Genomic DNA, 20,751 nt, shown 5'->3' on the forward strand with positions numbered 1-20,751 from the left:
TATTACTTGTCTAAACTATACGCAATCTTTTGAAATCTGAACCGACTCATGGCGTAGTAATAATGTGATCACTGGTTGTGATTATCGATATAAAACTACATTAGTAATTTTTTTTAAAAAAAAAAATAGTAACGCGTTTATTAATTAAGCAACAAAATACATTTGATTACATAATTTTAAACACCCAGAAAATATAAATTATAATACCCTCTATAACTAAGTTCAATCTAGTCTAAATTTCTAAATAAAAATTATATAATCTATTCTATTACCCTATGAAAAAAAATTTCTTTAAAATATACTTAAAATGTACTTATATATTTTTAAAATATACCTAAAATATACTTAACATTTTTAAAATATACTTAAAATATACTTAAAATTGCAATTTTAAGTATATTTAAAGTATAAAATTTTGCACTTAAATTATACTTAAATTATATTTAAATTGCAACTAAGTATATTTTAAATGTAATTTAAGTATAAAATTTTATACTTTAAATATACTTAAAATTGCAATTTTAAGTATATTATAAGTACATTTAAAAATTTTAAGTACATTTTAGGTATATTTTAAAATATATAAGTATATTTTAAGTATATTTTAAAAAAATACATAAGTATATTTTAAGTACATTTTAAAGAATTTTTTTTTTATAGGGTTAACTAAACTAATTTCACTATAGTATGCCAATTTTTCTTGATCGAGATCCCTTCTGTGATTGTACCTATCATTCTATCTTTCGTTACTAATTTAAGTTTTTTATTAAAATTTCTTTTTTTTATTTTTCCTTTTCATCTGTTTTTTTATTTTTATTATTACTTTCTATTTCTATTCCATCATCATCGTCCTTCGTTGGTGATTCTTTCCTTTTCCTCAAATCTCTTTTTTCCAAACCCCGCTCTTTTTCTAATTCTGCAACTACCTCACACCTTTTTAACCAGATTTTTTACCTAATATTCTCGTAACAAAAATTCCATAAATTTAAATAACTCTCTTTTTTTCTTTTTCTTTCGCAATTTTATTAAACTTCTCATTATATACTCCACGTAGTAATTCCCAAAACCTTTTCTTCCCAATTAAAACTTGTGATTGTTGATCCATCACTCTAATAAATCAAAAATAATTTCTCTCAAAATCGTTATCTCTTCCCCATTACCTTCTTTTTGTAATTTTAATTCAAACTCGTAAATTGACTTTCTTATAAGTTCATCTATCTCAAACTCATTAGCTTCGCAAACCCAAATATGTTCCCAATCTTCAATATCTTCGTTACATCTAGGACACATATCATCAATTATTCCATTTACTTTCCTCTTATACAAAATACTATACGTTAGCAACTGTTTTAAAGATTTTTAATCTTATGTGATCGATCTTTGGTATCTTCAAAACTGCATTGATAAAACGAAAAATTACTTCGATTACTTATAAATTGTAATGTCGTTGACCAATCGAATTCAAATTTGTGATTATACAGTCCCCGGCGAAAAGAATGGCGGTGGGAATATTACTTCTTTTTTGGACTGTAACATGGCCATTTTCCCGATTTGGAATTTATTAATTGTTTCCAAATTGGTCAGTGACATATACCTTAAAAACAACAAGAAAAAAAATAAATGAAAAAAGTAACTTTCTTGATGTTTTTCCTCTCAAAATGACATTAACCACCTTTGAAAAAAACAGAAATGCTGTTAATCTTCTCTGGAGGCAAAATATCCGAAATGCAAGAGAAATTTCACAAATAACAGGTGTTCCCCTACGCTCCTGTGAACGATATGTCAGTTCCTTAAAAAAAATGGTAAGATTATTGTACATCAGTCCTCTGGTCGACCACGAAAATTAACCCCCAGAAAACGCCGCCATATTGGGAAGATCGTCAAACGCAATCATTTCACTACAGCAGGTGAAATGAAAGAAGAAAAAAATTCTGAGCTTGAGGTTAGTGAACGTACCATTCGTCGTGAGCTTAAAAACCTTGGATTTGCTTCTGTTCTCCCTAGAAGGGTTCCTCTTTTGACACAAAAAAGCAAGAGAGAACCGATTGGTGTGGGCCAATGATCATGTGAACTTTAATTGGAAAAAAGTAGTTTTTTCCGATGAAACTACACTCCAAATGTTTTGTAACACCTTCCTGCATGGTCACGTGATGCAAAACCAATTGCTCCGATGGTAAAACATCCATTTAAAGTTCATGTTGGGGTGCAATCAGCATTAAGGGAAAAATCGCCATGCACATGTTCACTGAAAATTTGGATCGTCATTTATACCTCCGAATTTTGAATGAGCATTTATATTATAATGCAAATGAAGTACATGGTAGTCGATGGGTCTTTCAACAAGATAATGACCCGATACACACTTCCCGTGATGTTCAAAATGATTTGAGAGATCACCTTCCAGGTCGGATCCTTCCTTGGCCTTCCTACAGCCCAGATCTCAACCCCATTGAGAATGTGTGGGCTGTTTTAAAGAAAAATGTTGAGAAAAAGGTCAAGAGTATGGTCGCACAAAAAAAAATATTTCAAAAAATAATTTTTTTGACTTAATTAGGAAGGAATGGGACGATCTTGATAATACCGTAATTATTAATTGCGCTAAAAGCATGCTACGTCGTATTAAAGCATGTATTGATGCAAATGGAGGCCATACCAAATATTAATTTAATAATAAAATATATGTATTTTTTGTCCATCTTTCAGAATATAAAAAAATATTTTAATGATTTATTATTACAATTTGCATATATTATTAAAAAATTGACCGCCATTCTTTTCGCCGGGGTCTGTAATAAAAAAGATCTTGAGTATACATATAAACTGTACTGTACGGTTAGCTAAACTGTACTGTACGAAGTGATAACACCAATTAGATTTATTGTACGATAAATAAAAAAATTGAAAAGTATACAATGAGTTATGATTGGCTGAAATATTTTCGTACAGTACAGTTTAGCTGACTGTACAGTACAGTTTATCTATTTTACCGTATTAATTTCGCGATTTCGCGATAAATTTTCGTATAACAAAAATCTTTTCCTTCAAAGTGCAGTTGGTTTACTCGTGCAGAAAAAACTACGGTTACTCTTGTATTCTGCGGATGTTTTCATATTTAATATGTAAATAATCCCTGCGCAAGTGTCTGCTGGGTATTAAATTGAAGGTCGGGAAAAAACTACGGTTATTCATCATGGATAAGCGGGACGTTATTACAGTCCGTCTGAATGAGTACGCTCGACCAGGTGGTACGCTTCAACAATGACTGCACTTTTTTTTTTGGTTTGCCCTAATGTTTTATGATTTCAAAGGGAGTATTTTCGTTTGTATCTAATTCTTAACTTTATTTAAGATTTTTAACGAATTAACTTTTTGTCTTACACTTTTTGCCAATCAAAATTATATAATTAAAAAAATATAAGCCCTAGAGGGCGAAATCTTTATTAATTTTTAATTTTTAGATATGAAATAAATATAAAATGATAGAGGTAGCGAATGAAATGCATGATGCTATCGAAGAGGAGGGAGTACGCGGGTCCTAGACCATTTAATGCGAGTTCCAGCATCAAGTTATTTCTTCGCTCTCTCACGTTTACGAAAAATATCTATAGCTAATTTGTTTCTATCACTAACTACAAGATTTTCATCCCTATACTCTTTACTACACTAGATTTTATCCCGCCCATATTTACGAAAGCTTTGTCTATCTTTATCACTACCACTATGTAAAAGATTATTTCACATAAGAGAACTTCTCCGAGATTAAGTAATTTCGAACCTACAGCATAAATTCAACTGTGGTAAAAAAATAATTAATATAATATTTCCTATTCGTACTTACATACTTACCTCTACGATTCATTTTCACAATATTCCACTCCGCCTTATATTTAACGATATAGAAAATGAAGTGGACGATGATGATATAGAGCTTGAAAGCGAATATGAAAGAATGATGACAAAGTTTAATGGAGCGAAGATGAAGATGAAAGAGAAGAAACAGGCGAAGAGAATTCTGATCATTGACCAACCTCTTAGAAATTTGTTGCTTAATGCGTTATAATAAAGGTATGTCGATTTTTTATCGCCAGTACGATACTGCGCCAAACATCAAGAATTAGGCACGTGAAAATGCTTATTTTTCATTGTCGTTAGGTATACTGCGCCAAATTTATTGAGGAGCGTGATGTTAAGGCATGTGATTAGATTGAATAATTTCACCGCGCCTATTATACGCGTGATGATAATACATTCTACTTTTATGATATTAAATCCAACTTTTTATAGTATTAATAAAATTTTTATTCAATTTATTAATACAGTACTAGCAACAGAATACACGATCACCAAAGTATCAAATGAAATAAAACCAAAATTACGAAGCTCAAATATAAATATGGCCAGCGGCGAGATCAAATGCAGATATATAATAAGAAGAGTAGTATGCCGTTTTATTTTGGAACATCTATAGAGGAGGGAAAATCCGTCGATTAGCATCGTTTTCAAGAAGCTAGCTGAGCAATAAAATCAACATACCTTATTATTACTTTGCGGAATATAAGAGTTCGTTTGAATGATAATATTGATGATGTAAGTTTTATTATTTTGCTTGATTTTTTCGTTTTACTTGCATACGGCGGATAAAAGGGTTCACTAACCAGGACATCACCTTTTTATATAATTCGCAGGATTAATACTGTATGATCGCATCATGAAAATCTGATCAACAGACTCTCCTTAATTTAACAATAAAAGAATTTAAGCTATCCATATGTAAAGATCATCAAGGGTCCTTTTACAATAATATATGTAATAATTTTGAGAATATGCGAGAAAGTTGAGAATAAAAGTCCTTGGATCTTTGCTGGCAATCTTATTATTGCCCAATAATTTGCCGATCCAGATTTCCTAAATTGCCCTTTCATCTTCACATAAAATTTCTATATCAATCTATTTTGTATTTATTAATAATCTTAAATCTTTTTCCAATGAATATCCTTTCATCATTTTAAAATTTTGATGTCGATTTTTACAAATTTAGATTATGATGCAGTATGGCCTGTATGGGATGATCCTGGATTAACTAAATCCCAGTAAGATACGTCTACAATCTCATATTAATTATTGGATCTATATGCATCGTTCACAGGACCGAATGGTTGGTCATGTAGTGGCCATAAGAAATCTCTATGATCTCAAAATAAACCTTTAATATTTTATTTCTTTCGCACTACTAATTCAAACGATTGAAAGAAACCGTATATCCAGGAGGTGATCGAAATACTATGAAATATGAATATAGAATTAATTACTTTTTGTTTAATAATTCTTTTAACCAAATAATAAATAATATACAAGTAATATAATTATAAATATATTAAATATAAAGTACAATTAATGATATAATGAAGTATCCATTCTAATAATTTACACCCAGAGTAGAATCATATATCATTTCAGACGATGGCATCTTATTAACAAATTTATACCTTATTAAATGTCATTTATTTTTATTTGCATTTGCATTACTATTGAGCCATATATTATATAATGAGAAACAATTATGGTGAAAAGATCCCAAAAATATTTTGTATAATTGCAAGAAGTAATAACATTTAATGTTGTTACATTTATATGTTTCTCCTATTTTACTAATTTGCAGAAATTCACTCATATATTTAGATTAAAATATAAGCGCAAAAAATTTTATAAGTATTTGAAGAATTCAGCCGTTGTCAAAGTTTTGGTCTCAGTATACATTATGTAGCTGTCAACTTCGTACTATTGTCTAAAGCAAAAGGGTATGATATTCAGATTTTTTTAATAAAATATATTTAATAACCTAATATCTTTTCAATTAAAAATCTTTTAAAAATTTTAGATCTCCATTATATACTACAATGTCAATTCGCTCATACTATTGATGAAGTTACTTTAATTAATCACTTTTACTAACGTAACAGTAAGCCTAAAAGACATAAAACCAACTTTATTGATGAATAAAATAGGTGCATTAGTAGATAAATTAGATTTATTAGGTTTAAAAATTTTCAATATTTTATGTGTTATTTTTGAAGTTCTTTATAAAAATATTGTAAATTTTTGGCTGAAATTGATTTCATTTACTTATTTTTCACGCAACTGAACGTAATGGTTTAATTCATCGAGGACCTGATTAATTAGTTTATCATCTCAATTAATAATATTAATAATTTTAGCTTTAATGTCATTTTATGAACTTGTAAATATTGTTAAAACTATGGTATTAGTGGGAATTGTATTAGTGAAAACACGACACTTGAGTAAGGACTCGAGCTAACGTGAGTCAAAGTGTGAGCCAAAGCGTTAGGACCATTGGATAAAGAAATTCTACCAATATTTGTGACAAATAATTGCACATCATGATTAATGATTGTCACAATAAGGATCTAGAAAATTAAATTGAATGTACTTATATGTAAATAGAAGCTTGAATACTTTTTAAATATTTTTGAAGCCTGTTTTCTTCCAGAAAAGCTTATGAGAAATGAAATCTTTTGACCTACCGGGATTCTGATTAATTTGGCTCTTTTAGTATAGCGTATCGTTTTAAAAAGTTAATTTTGTTCTGAATATAATAATGATGCTACATAAAAATACTATTTTTAACGAACTAGTTCGACAAACCGCAGGTTGCGCCACAAAAAAATAAATTGTAAGACGCCTGTCATTTTATACTCTCCTTTCTTTAAATCATATAGTATAATAGAATATTTTTTTTTATTGGCCATAAATAGCACCATCATTATATTTCTCAGAGAATAGTTTTGTATAATCCAACTATTTTTGCCGTTCCAGAAGCCAAGAAATATTTTATTATCACGATACTATATTACTATAACTATATTGACTCTTTTATCGCTATTGGGCTTTAATATAAGTAAAATGTCCGGATGTCTTCAGCACAAACAACATGTTAATTCTAAGACAGAGAAGATAACAAGGTATAAGGGAAACCTTTATTTATCAACTTTGACATGTCAAGTGATCTTGTCGGTTAGAAGATATTAACAATTTTTTTTTCCTAAGATAATCGATTAATGGGCTAAATATTAAAAATATTTGCAATTATATATATATATAGACTATAAATTAAGCTTTTAATATTAAAATTTATTATTGTAATAAGTTTCTAACATTTGTGAACATGTATAAACACTGATGCTTATTCTTTTTAGCATACGATTAAAACAATTTGATTTATATAAAATATCATGGTAAAAGTGTATAACGACTCCAACGATTCACAATGATTATGATTGGTCAAATAAATTTTATGTGGTTATACTTATGTCACATTCGACAAATCCGGCCACGATGTTCTTTTTATTAATAATCATATCGGCCGATAGAGGAAGTCCCTAAAATTTTGGGGGATATTTTTGCAATCAGTAAGAGGGACCGTCATATCAATTGTCAGCCAATAAATTAAACTACGCCACTTAAATATACTTTTGGTGACCACTTTATTATATACATACTCGCATCAATACTCTAGAAACTCATCTGTTATAAACAATAAATATTTTGACGGATCATAGTACTTGGGACAATGGGTTAGACGTGATTTGCATAATAATATACTGTACATAATAAAAAGAGGGTTAGACGCGATTCTACATGGGGCTTAAACGCATAAAAAAGGAAATTTTTTTGTTTTTAGAGAATCAGATTATGTAATATTAATAGTTTAGGGAAACAATTAAGGCCTAATTTCCGATATGTTATTCTTAAAATATATTTGATTCGTATTAATTAATGTTAAATCTTACTATATAACAGTAGTCACAGTCAGAGATTTATAATTCCTCAAGAAATCGTTAGAATATTTCTTAACTTTCGTTAATCAATCAATCTATCTATATTTTCTTGTCAATTTATTATAAATAAATTTGAGTCTCAGTTCAAACATAATACGAGCCGATTATAGTTAAATTCTTATTGTATCGACAGATAATTAACGAAGTTATATCTAAATCTGCTCAGAACCGTAATAATACTACCTTCAATACACGGTTGTTAAAGCTACTGTATGTACAATATAAAATTGTAGTAATTGATTTCGTTAATTTACTTAGTTGGATGAAATCAACTTATGAATTGTATTTTCATTTGAAAACTTGCAGTCTGGAGCTTGTTGATCGCTAATATTATCGCCACTTTGTTTTTGTTTGTTTTAGCCCAATTTAAAAAAAGCGATCATAATTCTGAGTTACGCAGTCACCGATCAAAAATCCGATTTACTGGCACAAAATAATTAGTAAATATACAGTATGTCTTCTTCAACTAAGCGAAAAATTAAGATGCTGTAAAAAAAAAAATTTACATATCAGAGAATATACGCATGAAACATATAAATTGATCATTTTTATTTTATGATGCAAAGTTTCAATTCTGTGAATATTTAAATAATCATTTACCAATTTAGCAAGTATTACATAAATATACTATTAATTTTAGTTTTGAAGTTTTTGATTATTTTATTTCTTTTCCTTACATTAGCGATGTCGTCATATTGATTTTTAAATTCAACTTTATGCATGTTGCACATTACACCGTTTCAAAATAAATCAATTTCTCACGGTTCACGTTTTGTTGTACGTCTATCAACAAAAAACATAGTATGGTCTTAAGAATTCCCTTATTAAGAGGATCCAATTGTCACATGAATTTATTATATGTCGGCGCTTTATTTAGCCGATTGTTTCCAAAAACAATTTTAGAACTTTTATTTATATAAATATACAAGGATATCTATGGAATGAGATTTATCGTTTAAAATTAAATTTTGTACATATCATGCAAATTCGTGATTCTGGACAGATTTTTAACGATTCTTATGGTACATATAATATAATTTTTTTTACTTATTATATGCCTTTTAATTCAAAGTCTTATCTGCATTCAATAAAATAAACAATATACAATTAATTAGAATTAATTCAAAAAATATTTGTTATTCTTTCTTCAGAGGTTCAGGAGAGCATGAGTGGCTCTTTCATTCATGTCAATCCTTTGACGACGTCTTCACAGCAAGCTAATTACAATGAGATTTCGAGCGACTTAGCTGATTATATTAGTAATTTGTATCGATTGTTGGACTTACGTAATGATGAAGGTTCAAACGGCATTGGTAAGTTTAGTTGTGAATTCAAATTGTTAGGACATTCTGCAAAATTCTGCAAAGTAATAGTGATTTAATATGTTTAATTTCTTGAAGTGGATAAGATAATTATTTCCAAGGAATATTTAAGGAAGCTATGCAATGATATGGTCCCATCAAGTTTCGAGTCTATTTCTGAAATTGATTATACAGAATTGAATTCAATCTCATTTCGTCTTATTGGATGTTATGGAAATCGCAATTTAATCGCAAAATTCTTGTTGAGTAGAAACATAATTGATCAAAAATTGTAAATATAATATATCTTATTTTGTAATAATATCATATATACGAAAATAATTAATTCAAATTTTCATTATAGGTATGATTCACTTACAGCTTCGGTATCAATTGGTGATACAAACCAACCTTCGTTACGTCCAGGAATTTACTTATCAATAGTGAATTCTAATTTGGGTTTAATTATTCATTGGCCCGAAATTGGATGCTATGAAAATGCTTCAAATGATTCTTCCCCGATTAAGAGGAATATGGTTAATTTACATAGGTATTGTTTATTTGTTTTTTTTTTGCATTAAAAATTTAGGGTTTTATAATTAATTTCATTTTTGAATTTGTTTTATTAGATACCTAACAAAACTTACCGATCATCAGATGTGTTTTATGAGCGATAAAGATTTAGAAAATTTTGATCTAAATTTAGAAAATTCTTGTAATAACTCAGATGATGATGATGATATACATTATAGATTTGAAGTAAAGAAAAGCCAAGAAGAAAAAGATGATTTCAAAATTGATAATGGATTTAAGGTTTAATTTTTATATTAAATAAATATATAAGTCTATAATTTATTAATAATTTTTTATTAATTTTTTCATATAAAGGTGAATCTGTCTAACGAAATCAAGATCGAAATTAATAATCAAATGGAAGATGATGTCCCATTAAATCCAATAGGTACAGTATTATAAAATTTTTTACTTTGACTTAAGCTGATATTTATCTTTTATTTATTGAAAGTTAAATAAACCTATTTTATTCTTAGTTGTTGAATCTACTACGAATCAATCATTCGTCACTCGGCAACTGATAAAGAAAACTTGGAATTTAAAAAGGAAAACTTCATATATTTCTGCAAAACAGTTTCCAGATGATCTTGAAACTAAATTGCAAGATCGTTATTTACTTATTGATCGTAATAGGATGGATATGAAAGCATTGGAATTATTTGTTAAACATGGATTAAAAATGGAAGAACTTTTAATTCCATTGCACGAAAAAATATCTGCTGCTAAAATGCGAAATAAATTGAAGATGATTCAAGAAAAAAGTGCTATCGATGAGGACTTCAAAATCATTCAACAAATGGCATCAATAAAACTATGTGTCTTTGAGAGGTGCGCATATTAATAATATTTATTTGAATTAATTTATACATTTATGTTATCATTAACTAACTTCTTTCATATATGAAATATATAGTAATTTTGACAAATGTATTATACAGGATAGTTCATTATCACAAACAAATATGAGCGATACGGGTAAATATAAAATAAAACAATCATTAATAAACCGGCAATATTTACTGTATTTTTAATTATGTAGTTTTCGAAAGAATTCGAACAAAATATCCCGAAATAGAAAATCAAATTAAAAAAGAGATTAAAATTAACTCAAAAAATTGGAATATAATGAAAAAAAGGTATAATTTAACATATACCTTCATTGAGGATATACTGGAAAAAGTCAACGAAGCAGGAGAAAATGATTATGGAATAACAGAATCATATGTAGTAAAAACTTTTCGTAATATGTTCACAGATGACGAAACTGACTTAAAAAAATTGCTTGAAAAATATACACAACAAATACAATCAAAATTCAATTGGACACCTAGTGATTCTAAATTCGATAAGGCAATGCGATGGGTACTTGGCGATCCAAATATCAATAAAGCAAAACAGAAGACCAAAGACAAATCAGATGAAGAATTTATTCAAGAACTCGTAAAATTTGAATTATTTAAAGGAAATGATGATATTAAAGAATTAATTATAAATACTTTCTTTGAAGAATATAATAAATGGAAAAAAAATGATTTTCCCGAAAATCTTCAAAAAATTTTGAATAATACTCGAAATAACAAACTAATAGAAGATAAATTAAAGCGAGAATACGAAGAAGAAGAAAAAATAATTGAGAAAAATATGTTTGAAAAAATATGTAATGAAATAGAAATTAAATATAAAGATGGGTGAGTTTTTTAGAAATTATTCTTTATATATATTTTCTAATAATTTATTACACATTTTGTAGCTCTATGCGATTAATTGTATTAAATGTAAAAAGTAATCTATTTTCTTATATTACTTGAATATACTTTTTAATAAATCAGGTTATAAAATAATATTTTATTTTATAGAATCATTTGCATACTTTGTGGTTGAATATGATATTGAAGAGCTTCAACCAAACCAACTGCAGATAACTATTTATGAAACATCATTAAAAGAAGAAGATAAGCTTCAGATTCAAGAAAATGAGTCTCATATTCCATGTCCAATTTTACTTTCTAACATGAATCAATATGGTATATCATTTCGCATTGATCCTCAGTACTATGATTTTAAGTAAGATATTAATAAATAATTTAAAATTAAATCTTTTAAGAGTAACAATATCTAATATCATTTTTGTAATTATAGAAAAATATCTCAATTCGATAAGCGTAAATTTCTTCTTGTGCTTTACAATAAAAAAATGCAAAGAATCGAAATATTCTTTGATACTGCACAACCATTGGCACAAAATTTTAAATCACATTCGACTATTAAACCATTTAAAATATTGAATACAGATGAAAATTTTATTACTGCAATTAATGAGCCAAAAGGGTTCCTCGCAATATATAATACGAAAGAAGTTAAGGTATTTGTTGGAAATCCCTAGTTTATTTAATTTTTGCATTTTTTGTCTAATAGCATTTCTTTTCTTTTTTTAAAAAAAAATTATGATAATCAGTTTGATGTATTTTCTTTTGATGATAATCGATCAATATTATATGGACGCAATGCAAATATTCAATTATTGCAATGGTATAATAATAGTATACCGAACATTAAATATTTTCTATTCATCAAAGATACTGAGGAACTATGCTTTGTTGAGAATAATGGACGAGCACGTATTTTTAATGTCATAACTCGACAATTCCGACCAGCAGTTTGTAATTTTCCATTTAATTTGGTTAATGTTTTAAGTTCTCCAGACGGTTCTTGTATCATGGCATTTGTGGAAGTTAGACCTGAAGAAGCTGATTCAATTATTTTTACTGGTAATAAAGAACACCAAGATTATAATGAAATTAAGAAAATTAATCGTGTTTACGTTTATTTTTCCGAAAATTTTGGAGGTTCTGTTAGTAAAGGTGTGTAATTAAAAATTTATTTTATGATATAAAAATTTATACTAAATTTAATATTTATTATTGTTGTTGTTGTTGTTGTTATTTCAGTTATTGATTTACCATCAAATTTTAAATCCTTGGAGTCTCTTCAAATTTCCTGTATTAATGACCGACAGACTCATTTGATCTCACTCGATTTACAGAATGGGTGTTTGAATTCTTTATTAGTCAAACTTACTCTTGAAAAAGCTCAATTTCGTTTCCAAAAATGCATGCAAAAAAAGTCACCTACGCTTCAGAGAACAAACCTAAATGATCTTATTAATGCCTATAAATTAATGTTTGAAAAATATCCAATTGATAACTGTATCGATCCTAAACAAAGTCGCCCTCTTAGTTTGAAAATAGTTCTCGATATTGATGATGATGTTGAAGATTACGACGAAAAATTTGAAGAATATATCACTAAAATGTTTGAAAATTTGAAGGATTCTACAAAAAAACCCGCATCAATCCTAAAAAAGTTTTCTACATCAGTGATTACATTTCAGGAACTTGATGTTGAAGATGCGAATTTTCAGAAGAAATTTTCATCAGAATATCAATTAGGAGAGTGGATTATTCAACTTTGTTGTCTAATTCCCATACAAATAGCTGTAACAAGAAACAATTTATTTCAACCACTTAAAGATGGATTATCTTCGAATGAAAATTATCTAATTGAACTTGAAGATGGTCGTCATGTAAACATTATATCAAAAAATATATCTTTTGGATGGTATGAAGGAATCTTCAAGCATTTTGGTAATAAAAAAGTAAAAGTTATTTCAAGCATGGGCGAACAATCGTGTGGGAAATCATTTATGCTAAACCATATTGTTGGAACTACATTTGATGGATCAGCAATGGTATAATAATTATTCTTTTTTAAGTCTTTTTATTAATTCTAAATTTTTAACTAATTTGTTTTTAGCGTTGTACTGAAGGCGTATGGATGTCATTAGGTAATTTTTAAAAAATATATATTTTTTTATTGATATTTTATTAACTTTTATTATAGTAAATACACAAGAATGTATCTATGTTGCGCTCGACTTTGAAGGATTAAAATCTCTTGAAAGAACTCCACAAGAAGGTATATATCTCTTACAATTCATCCCTTTTATTATCAACTAATGAGAATGTTTATTATCCTTAGATATGTTTTTAGCACTCTTTAATACAGTTGTTTCAAATCTTATTCTTTTTAAAGTAAATATCGTCTGTTTTGCTAACCCGCTTTTGTTTTACATGTTACTAATATGAATAATAAATTATTTAATTCCAAAGAATCAATTTACCATAAATAGAGATATATCAATGTTTCAAAAATTTCAAGATGGTGCAAAATTATTTGAGTCCGATCCAAAGATATTTCAGGTAAATCATGATTATAAATAATTATTTAAACTATAATATTAAAAAGTCATTGCCCATTAATTATTATAGGCAAGACTTTGTGTTATCATTAAAGACGTGCCTAAAGTAGATAGAAATGGTATTACTAGAGAGTTTCAATCGAAATTTGATCAATTAGTTTCAAAGGTAATTAAAAAATTTTATTTGTCTATTTCTTTAAAAAAATAAAACTAATTGAATGTTTTAGGAAGGTGAAGATAATTTTATTACAAGAATGTATGGAAATGGATTGGATATTATACCTTGGCCTGTTTTTGGTGATACCGCATGGTTTAAAAAGTTATCAATATTTAAAACAACTCTGGATAAACTGGAAACGAAATATGAAAATGCAAGAGCTTTCTTGCAAAATACAAAAGTAATCATGGCTAAATTGAAGGTTTGTGTAAACATTAAATAAAGATAATTAAAAAAATATTCTCATAATTGGATGTAAACTTAGATATGTGATTGGGGTTCATTGGACGAAAACCTCATACAAATTCGCGTTGCAACATTAAAAAGATTATTTCCAATCGCTGTTTCTTATGGTATAGAACAAAAAGATTCTATCATTGAACACCTTGTGGTAAATTTAAATTTTATTTAATGCACACAATATCTGATATTAAATTCTTGATGAGAGGTATATCTAATTTTTTATTCAAATAGAATCACGATTCTGGAGAACCAATTGATGACCCAATAATTAACTTATGTGACGTTTTGAATAACTTGGAAAAATCAACTAAATTATTACCAGACTCTAATATCTGGTTATATGATAATAAATATGAAACTTGTATTCAACTTTCTAATAAATTAAGAAACTATTTTGAAGAAATTGTTCAACCACGAAGAGAATCATCTGATGACAATGAATGGTTTTCTAACCTTGATAGATTCTTTAAGTATATTATTGGTCGTCGAACTTCACGTGTTCAAAATTGGTATATGCAAAATACTGCTAAATTTCCACAAGATAACAGTGATGTTGTTAATGGAAAGTATGAAATGGAGCAAGAAATAAGCAAACTCTCACTCCTATGGACCTTGTGTGGATTAACATGCCATCAATGTGGTTTGAAATGTGTCAAAAATCGGGATCACAAAGAAAATCATGACTGTTTAACCGATCATAAGTGTCATTTTTTTTGTCACTTTACTGAAGCCCATAACGACAATTTAATTCCGAAGTGTAGTCACAAAGCTGGACATGAAGGAAAACATGCTTGTGACAAAATAAGCCATTTATGTGGTAAACCATGTAGTCTTGATGATAAGCGCAATTGTCAAAAAGTTTGTTCAAAGGAAATTGAACATGATGACGATGAACATTTATGTCAATCAAAACGTCACTATTGTGGAAAAGATTGTTCATTATCAGCATCTACCCCAAAAGGAGTTTATCAATGTCCAAATAAATGTATTATATCATATGAAGAAGAACACGATTCGCATCGTTGTGAGAATACAATTTGTCCAATTCAGTGTCCAATTCCGAATTGCAAAGAAAGATGTCAAAGTGATGATCATTTTCATGCTTTTTCCGAGGTTAATCATTTTTGTGGGTATGTATTATTATGATTATTTTCATTATTTTTTCAAATAAATGTCATTAATTAAAAAAAAAAATTTTTTTTTTGATTTAAGGAATGAGCATCAATGTCGTGAATTATGTGAAGATAAAGGTATATGTCAAGTGGTAACTGAACCTAAAGAGCAAGAAGAAACTTATAAAGGTTTAGTCGAAGAAACTTCCATTACATTTACAAAGGTACAATTTAATGCATATAAAGTTCTAATTTTTATAGTTGGTATAATACAAAAATGTATTAAAGTTTTGTTATTTATAATAGTATATTCAGTTAAGTGAAAGATTAAAATGTAATAAAAAGATTCCTCCAAATGAATTTAAACATACTGGAAAACATACGCATAAGGAAAATGGATTTCATTATTGTGATACAAAATGCCAGTTTTGTGAATATTATGTATGTATTAAGAAATTATGTTTAATTATTTAATTTCATTTTTTGGTAATTAAAATATTAAAACTATAAAAAATTAGTGTACATTACCCTATGGACACACACAACAAACTCATGACACGAGACATGGAAATATGACACAAACTGAATTTACAGGAGAAGATAATGAGTTTGAATATGCAGGGTATGATATATTGATCATTAAAAAATAATACAGTAAATATGATATTTGTTTTTTTAATTAAGATGTCTAATTGTTAGATATAAATTAAGAGTTGGTGATCAAGGAACATTTGTTCTTTGCAATTTAGTGAGTTTTACATAATTATAAAGTTATAATTGATAATTTCCTATTTATGTTGATTTTTTTTTTATATTAGTTTTGTAAAGATTTAGGTAGACATCGTCATATTGATTACTGTCAAAATGCCGAAAATTGTAAATTGGGGAATCAAGGTCAAGATATACAACACATAAATGGTAATCTATAAACCCTTTTGTCCTAAGTGAACTTATTTACTTATTATTATTATTATTATTTATCAGAGAACGTTTTGCCTAATCCCAATGAGCCGAAAGATTTCATTTCTCACAAGCTTTTCTGGAAGCGAACAGGCTTCAAAGGTACAACATATATAAATTAATTACTCTATCGCCTATATATACATATATCTTAACTGTTTAATATTTTCTAAGATCCTTATTCCGTTCAAGATCAACAAGAATTTGAAAAATGCGATTATGAATGTCCCGACGATAAGCATCATAATTCTGATACTAAATTTTGTGAATTACAACTTTTCCATGCTCCACTCAATCCAAGTTCAAGCCCTCCAATCAATTATGGATATATATCTTTAGATGGACATCATTTTAATTGTGAAAATCCAAATGCTGCTTTTCACATTATTTTGGTCTTGGATCGTTCAGCGTCTATGAGTATGCAAGGTATTAAACCGATTCCAGGTTTTCTAATTTATGACGACTTAAAAAAGAAACATAATAATAGGATTGGCGCAGTTTATCAGGCGGTAGTATTAAATGATATTTAATTATTTATCATTATTTTTATTGATTAAATTTATTATTAATATAGGTATACTCATTTATGGACGCACGTAGAAATTCTGCTCAAATAACTATTCCTGATAGTATTTCATTAATCTTGTTTAACAATTGGGTATTTAGTTTTACACATATCAACATTTAAAATTGGACTTGCATTTATTTAAAAGTACACGCTAATCATCAAAATATTACAGTCTAGCGTTCCATTTGAATATCAAGATTTAACAGATCCGAAAGTTTTGTTAAATTCAATGCTCCAATACGAAGCTTGGTTAGGAACAAATTATGATAGTGCAATTACGAAAGCTGGATCTTTGATTGAAGCTCATTTTGATTCTAAAAAGTATGTTCTTTCGAATTTGTTAAAATATTAAAACTTTTCGGTATAACTTATTCTTTTTAAATTTTCTTTTAGAACAAATGTCATTATATTTTTATCTGATGGAGAATGCTATATTCCAACAAATCAACTTCATGCTATTTGTAAACAAAATAAAGAAAAAGGGTATTTTGTCATTTTTTTTTTTAATAAAATATGTTAACGATCTTATTTTTTAATTAAAAATCCTTGGAAATTTCAGATCTCCATTATATCTTTATACAGTATTATTTGGCAGCGATTCGCATAGTGGCACTTTAGAAGAAATGGCAAAAATTGCACAATCTTATCATCCACAGAATTCATCATCCGATTCTCTACGATGCCAATTTACTCGTGTTAACGATGCAAATAAATTAGTGATTCATTTTACTAACGTAGCAGAAAGCTTAAGAAAACACAAACCATCTTTGCTAAAGAAAGTATAATAATAAGTACAATAGTGCCATTAGTGGATAAATTAGGTTTAAAATTTTCAATTATTGTTTCCGTGCGAGAAAAGCTGCCACCTTTTCCACAACAAGTTACATTGAGTTAAATTTAAATAAAATAAGAACTTTATTAAATAAAATGCGTTGCTTGGTTTATTATTATATAAAAATTATAAGATACGAATTTGGGTTAAATTTATTGGGTTAAAATTATTACATTGTGAAAATAAATTCTAATATAAAAATTAATTAATGTCTGAACGTAAGAACTCTTTTAAAGTTACTTCTTATATAACTAATTTAAGAGTACTTATTTTAGGGTTACAGTCAAACCTCGTTATATCGAACTCGCGGTTCAAGGGCAAAAGTTCGGTATATAGAAGTTCGGTATGTAAATTTTAATTGTCACGTGATTAAAAAATATTAATTTTGGCCAGAAATTAAGATTTAACAGATTTAACAATATAAATTATGTTGAAATTTCAACCACGTTCTCATATGATGTCTGAAATTTGTAAATGAAGAAATTATAAGATTACCTATAGACGCGTTGAAATATAAATTATTTGCTATATGATATTATATTTTAATGTTACGAATTATGAAAAGAAACAACATAATCTTTATAATACTTTAATTGGAGAATTCGAGTTAACGTCCGTAATTTACTCGGACTAAAATTAAGTGATCTCGATTCATTATAAAGAAAGAAATTCTCATAATAGAAACTTAAAAAATAGTAAATCTAATCCCGCCTATTATTGGATTTTAATTATTTAATTAATCCATAATATGACAAGTCGAGTCGACTCTAACTCTGTAACTCGAGTTAACTCTCAAGAATTTTTTGACTCGTCCCCAAGCTCAATAAATCATTTGATGCCCATATAAATCCTTATTTGTAATATTAAATAGACCACTAATCTTTTTGCAGCTTTTATATTGATTTAATTTAAAGCTCTATAATTATGTAGTTACAGTATAGTACGATATAGATTTTCATAAGTTTAATATTGCTATATCTCATGCGTGTATCAATTTATTTTATTTAGTTTCGGACAATACACTATATTGAATCAAATAAAATTTATTGTATGCACTCTTCCGACATATCAAAATTTGATGTTGAATGAAAGTAATATTAAGAAAAGTGTTATATTATGACAAATAATTACGTATCGTGATTATCATTGGGTGCGTTTACAAATTCATTTAGATCGGATTTATATTGGATTGCCGATCCATTTGAATTAAATCAGATTCTTATAAAATCCGATCTGTGTTTACAAATACGGGTGTCGGATTTTGAATTTTTGTATACCACCTTAACACATTTTAGTTTAGACCTAAAAGTTAAATAATAATGAATATTCAAAGACGTTCTTTGTTTGTTTCAATTATATATTTAATTTTTTTGGACCAAACCATGATTTTTTTTTTATTGTTTTTAAGGTCCGCCTTAGTAGAATTTTGCGCGTTATTATTTTTATTAAAAGTTTCACTGTCATGAAGTGTTGTTTCCATTATTTAAACGAAATATGAAAGAAAATTTAACATGAAAAAAAAATTTCATCAAAAAAAAAATTATATAGGTGGGTCATAGGGGGTAAACATGTGGTGGTAGGTTGGTGGATAGTAGTACCGGTATGTTTAATCGTGGGGTACACCATGGATTGGAAATTTAATAGTAAAATCCGATCTAAATGAATCAGGTTGATCAACTCAATTCGATCCAAATCGATTTTGTAATTTGTAAATATGGATTGGATTGAGGCGTCGGCTCAATCCGATCTAAATGAATTTGTAAACGCACCCATTGTCATTATGAACCTAAATCAACTCTCCTTCTCGAAAACTTATTAGAAACGAATAATATTGAACTAATTGAAGCAAGTGAAAAAGAGTATAGAATGATGAAGGAAAAAAGAAAAGAGATGCAAGAAATATTAAAAGACAATAACGTAGTTAACACGATAAAATATAATTTCGAACTAATAGAGGAAGGTTTGATCGTGAATGAATATAACTTAATTTGGAATAACAAATTAATAACAGGAGGTTTTAGATCGTGGAGAAAATTAGTTACGAATGCAATATGGAAAAACGAAATCCTAAACAGTGAGAAACTGGAAGATTTATTCATGTACAATTATAGTAAAGAATTCGATTGGATAACAAGTCTAGAATTTATTAGTAATCGAGTTAAATTCTCACAGAGACAATGTGGCGATAAAGATACGAAAGAACGCTCGTATAGAATTAAAAATTTACTCAAAGAACAACCCACTTATAAAACTTTATATAGAAGGAATACTAACAAAATAGATACAGATAATTGTATACGATGTGGGAAAAAGGTAAAAGAAGATTGGGAACACATATGGTTATGTGAAGATAATGAATTCTCAATCGATGAAATTATACGAGAATCACCATATAAATTAGAACAAATTTAATCGATTCCAATCAAAGTGAAGAACTTGAAATATTAAGAAACTATAATTGCGAATTTATCAATATAATAGAAAGTCCTTCAAGAATTCTTCTGGGGAAAAGTAGAAAATGGGAATTGATAAGAGGGATATATAACGCAAAATTTAACGATCTATCAAAAGAGAAAAAAGTTAAAGAAACTATCAAAAAACTTTGGATCTTCACGTACGAGGAAATAAAAAAACGAATATGGATTCCACGATGCGAAGAAATCAAAAGACTGGAAGAAAAAGCTCAAATTAAAAAAGTAGACTTAAGGAGGAAAAGAGACGATAAGGAAACAATAACAAAAGAATATCGGGATGAAGAATTAGAGGAAAAAATAAAAAAACCAAAAACAAAAGAAAAATTAGACAAAATAGAAAAAATAAAAAAACACAAA

The 20,751-nt window shown here is 27.8% G+C and overlaps 3 protein-coding genes across 3 annotated transcripts; 2 read left to right on the plus strand and 1 right to left on the minus strand.

The window, feature by feature from the left end:
• Positions 1–782: 782 nt before the first annotated feature.
• OCT59_006581 (uncharacterized protein) lies at positions 783–1,290 on the minus strand (the record flags this gene model as incomplete). The annotated part of the gene is made up of 2 exons (XM_066141346.1): positions 783–922; positions 1,161–1,290. The coding sequence occupies 2 exons, from the start codon at positions 1,288–1,290 to the stop codon at positions 783–785; spliced, it is 270 nt and encodes an 89-aa protein (XP_065998142.1).
• Positions 1,291–8,835: 7,545 nt separating this feature from the next.
• On the plus strand, positions 8,836–17,873 carry OCT59_006582 (uncharacterized protein; the record flags this gene model as incomplete). Its single annotated transcript, XM_066141347.1, has 33 exons — positions 8,836–8,878; positions 9,008–9,169; positions 9,257–9,449; positions 9,522–9,707; positions 9,787–9,970; positions 10,046–10,118; positions 10,207–10,558; positions 10,644–10,705; positions 10,770–11,418; positions 11,481–11,512; positions 11,587–11,794; positions 11,870–12,092; positions 12,186–12,591; positions 12,679–13,478; positions 13,544–13,574; positions 13,631–13,705; positions 13,769–13,821; positions 13,900–13,989; positions 14,059–14,154; positions 14,216–14,407; positions 14,471–14,596; positions 14,680–15,578; positions 15,661–15,784; positions 15,867–16,001; positions 16,079–16,182; positions 16,260–16,308; positions 16,379–16,478; positions 16,545–16,622; positions 16,695–17,029; positions 17,095–17,178; positions 17,261–17,409; positions 17,482–17,571; positions 17,648–17,873. The coding sequence occupies 33 exons, from the start codon at positions 8,836–8,838 to the stop codon at positions 17,871–17,873; spliced, it is 6,609 nt and encodes a 2,202-aa protein (XP_065998143.1).
• Positions 17,874–19,786: 1,913 nt separating this feature from the next.
• Positions 19,787–20,332, plus strand: OCT59_006583 (uncharacterized protein; the record flags this gene model as incomplete). The annotated part of the gene is made up of 1 exon (XM_066141348.1): positions 19,787–20,332. The coding sequence occupies one exon, from the start codon at positions 19,787–19,789 to the stop codon at positions 20,330–20,332; it is 546 nt and encodes a 181-aa protein (XP_065998144.1).
• Positions 20,333–20,751: the final 419 nt, after the last annotated feature.

The sequence above is a fragment of the Rhizophagus irregularis genome, chromosome 14, assembly GCF_026210795.1.
Source record: "Rhizophagus irregularis chromosome 14, complete sequence".
NCBI lineage: Eukaryota > Fungi > Glomeromycota > Glomeromycetes > Glomerales > Glomeraceae > Rhizophagus > Rhizophagus irregularis.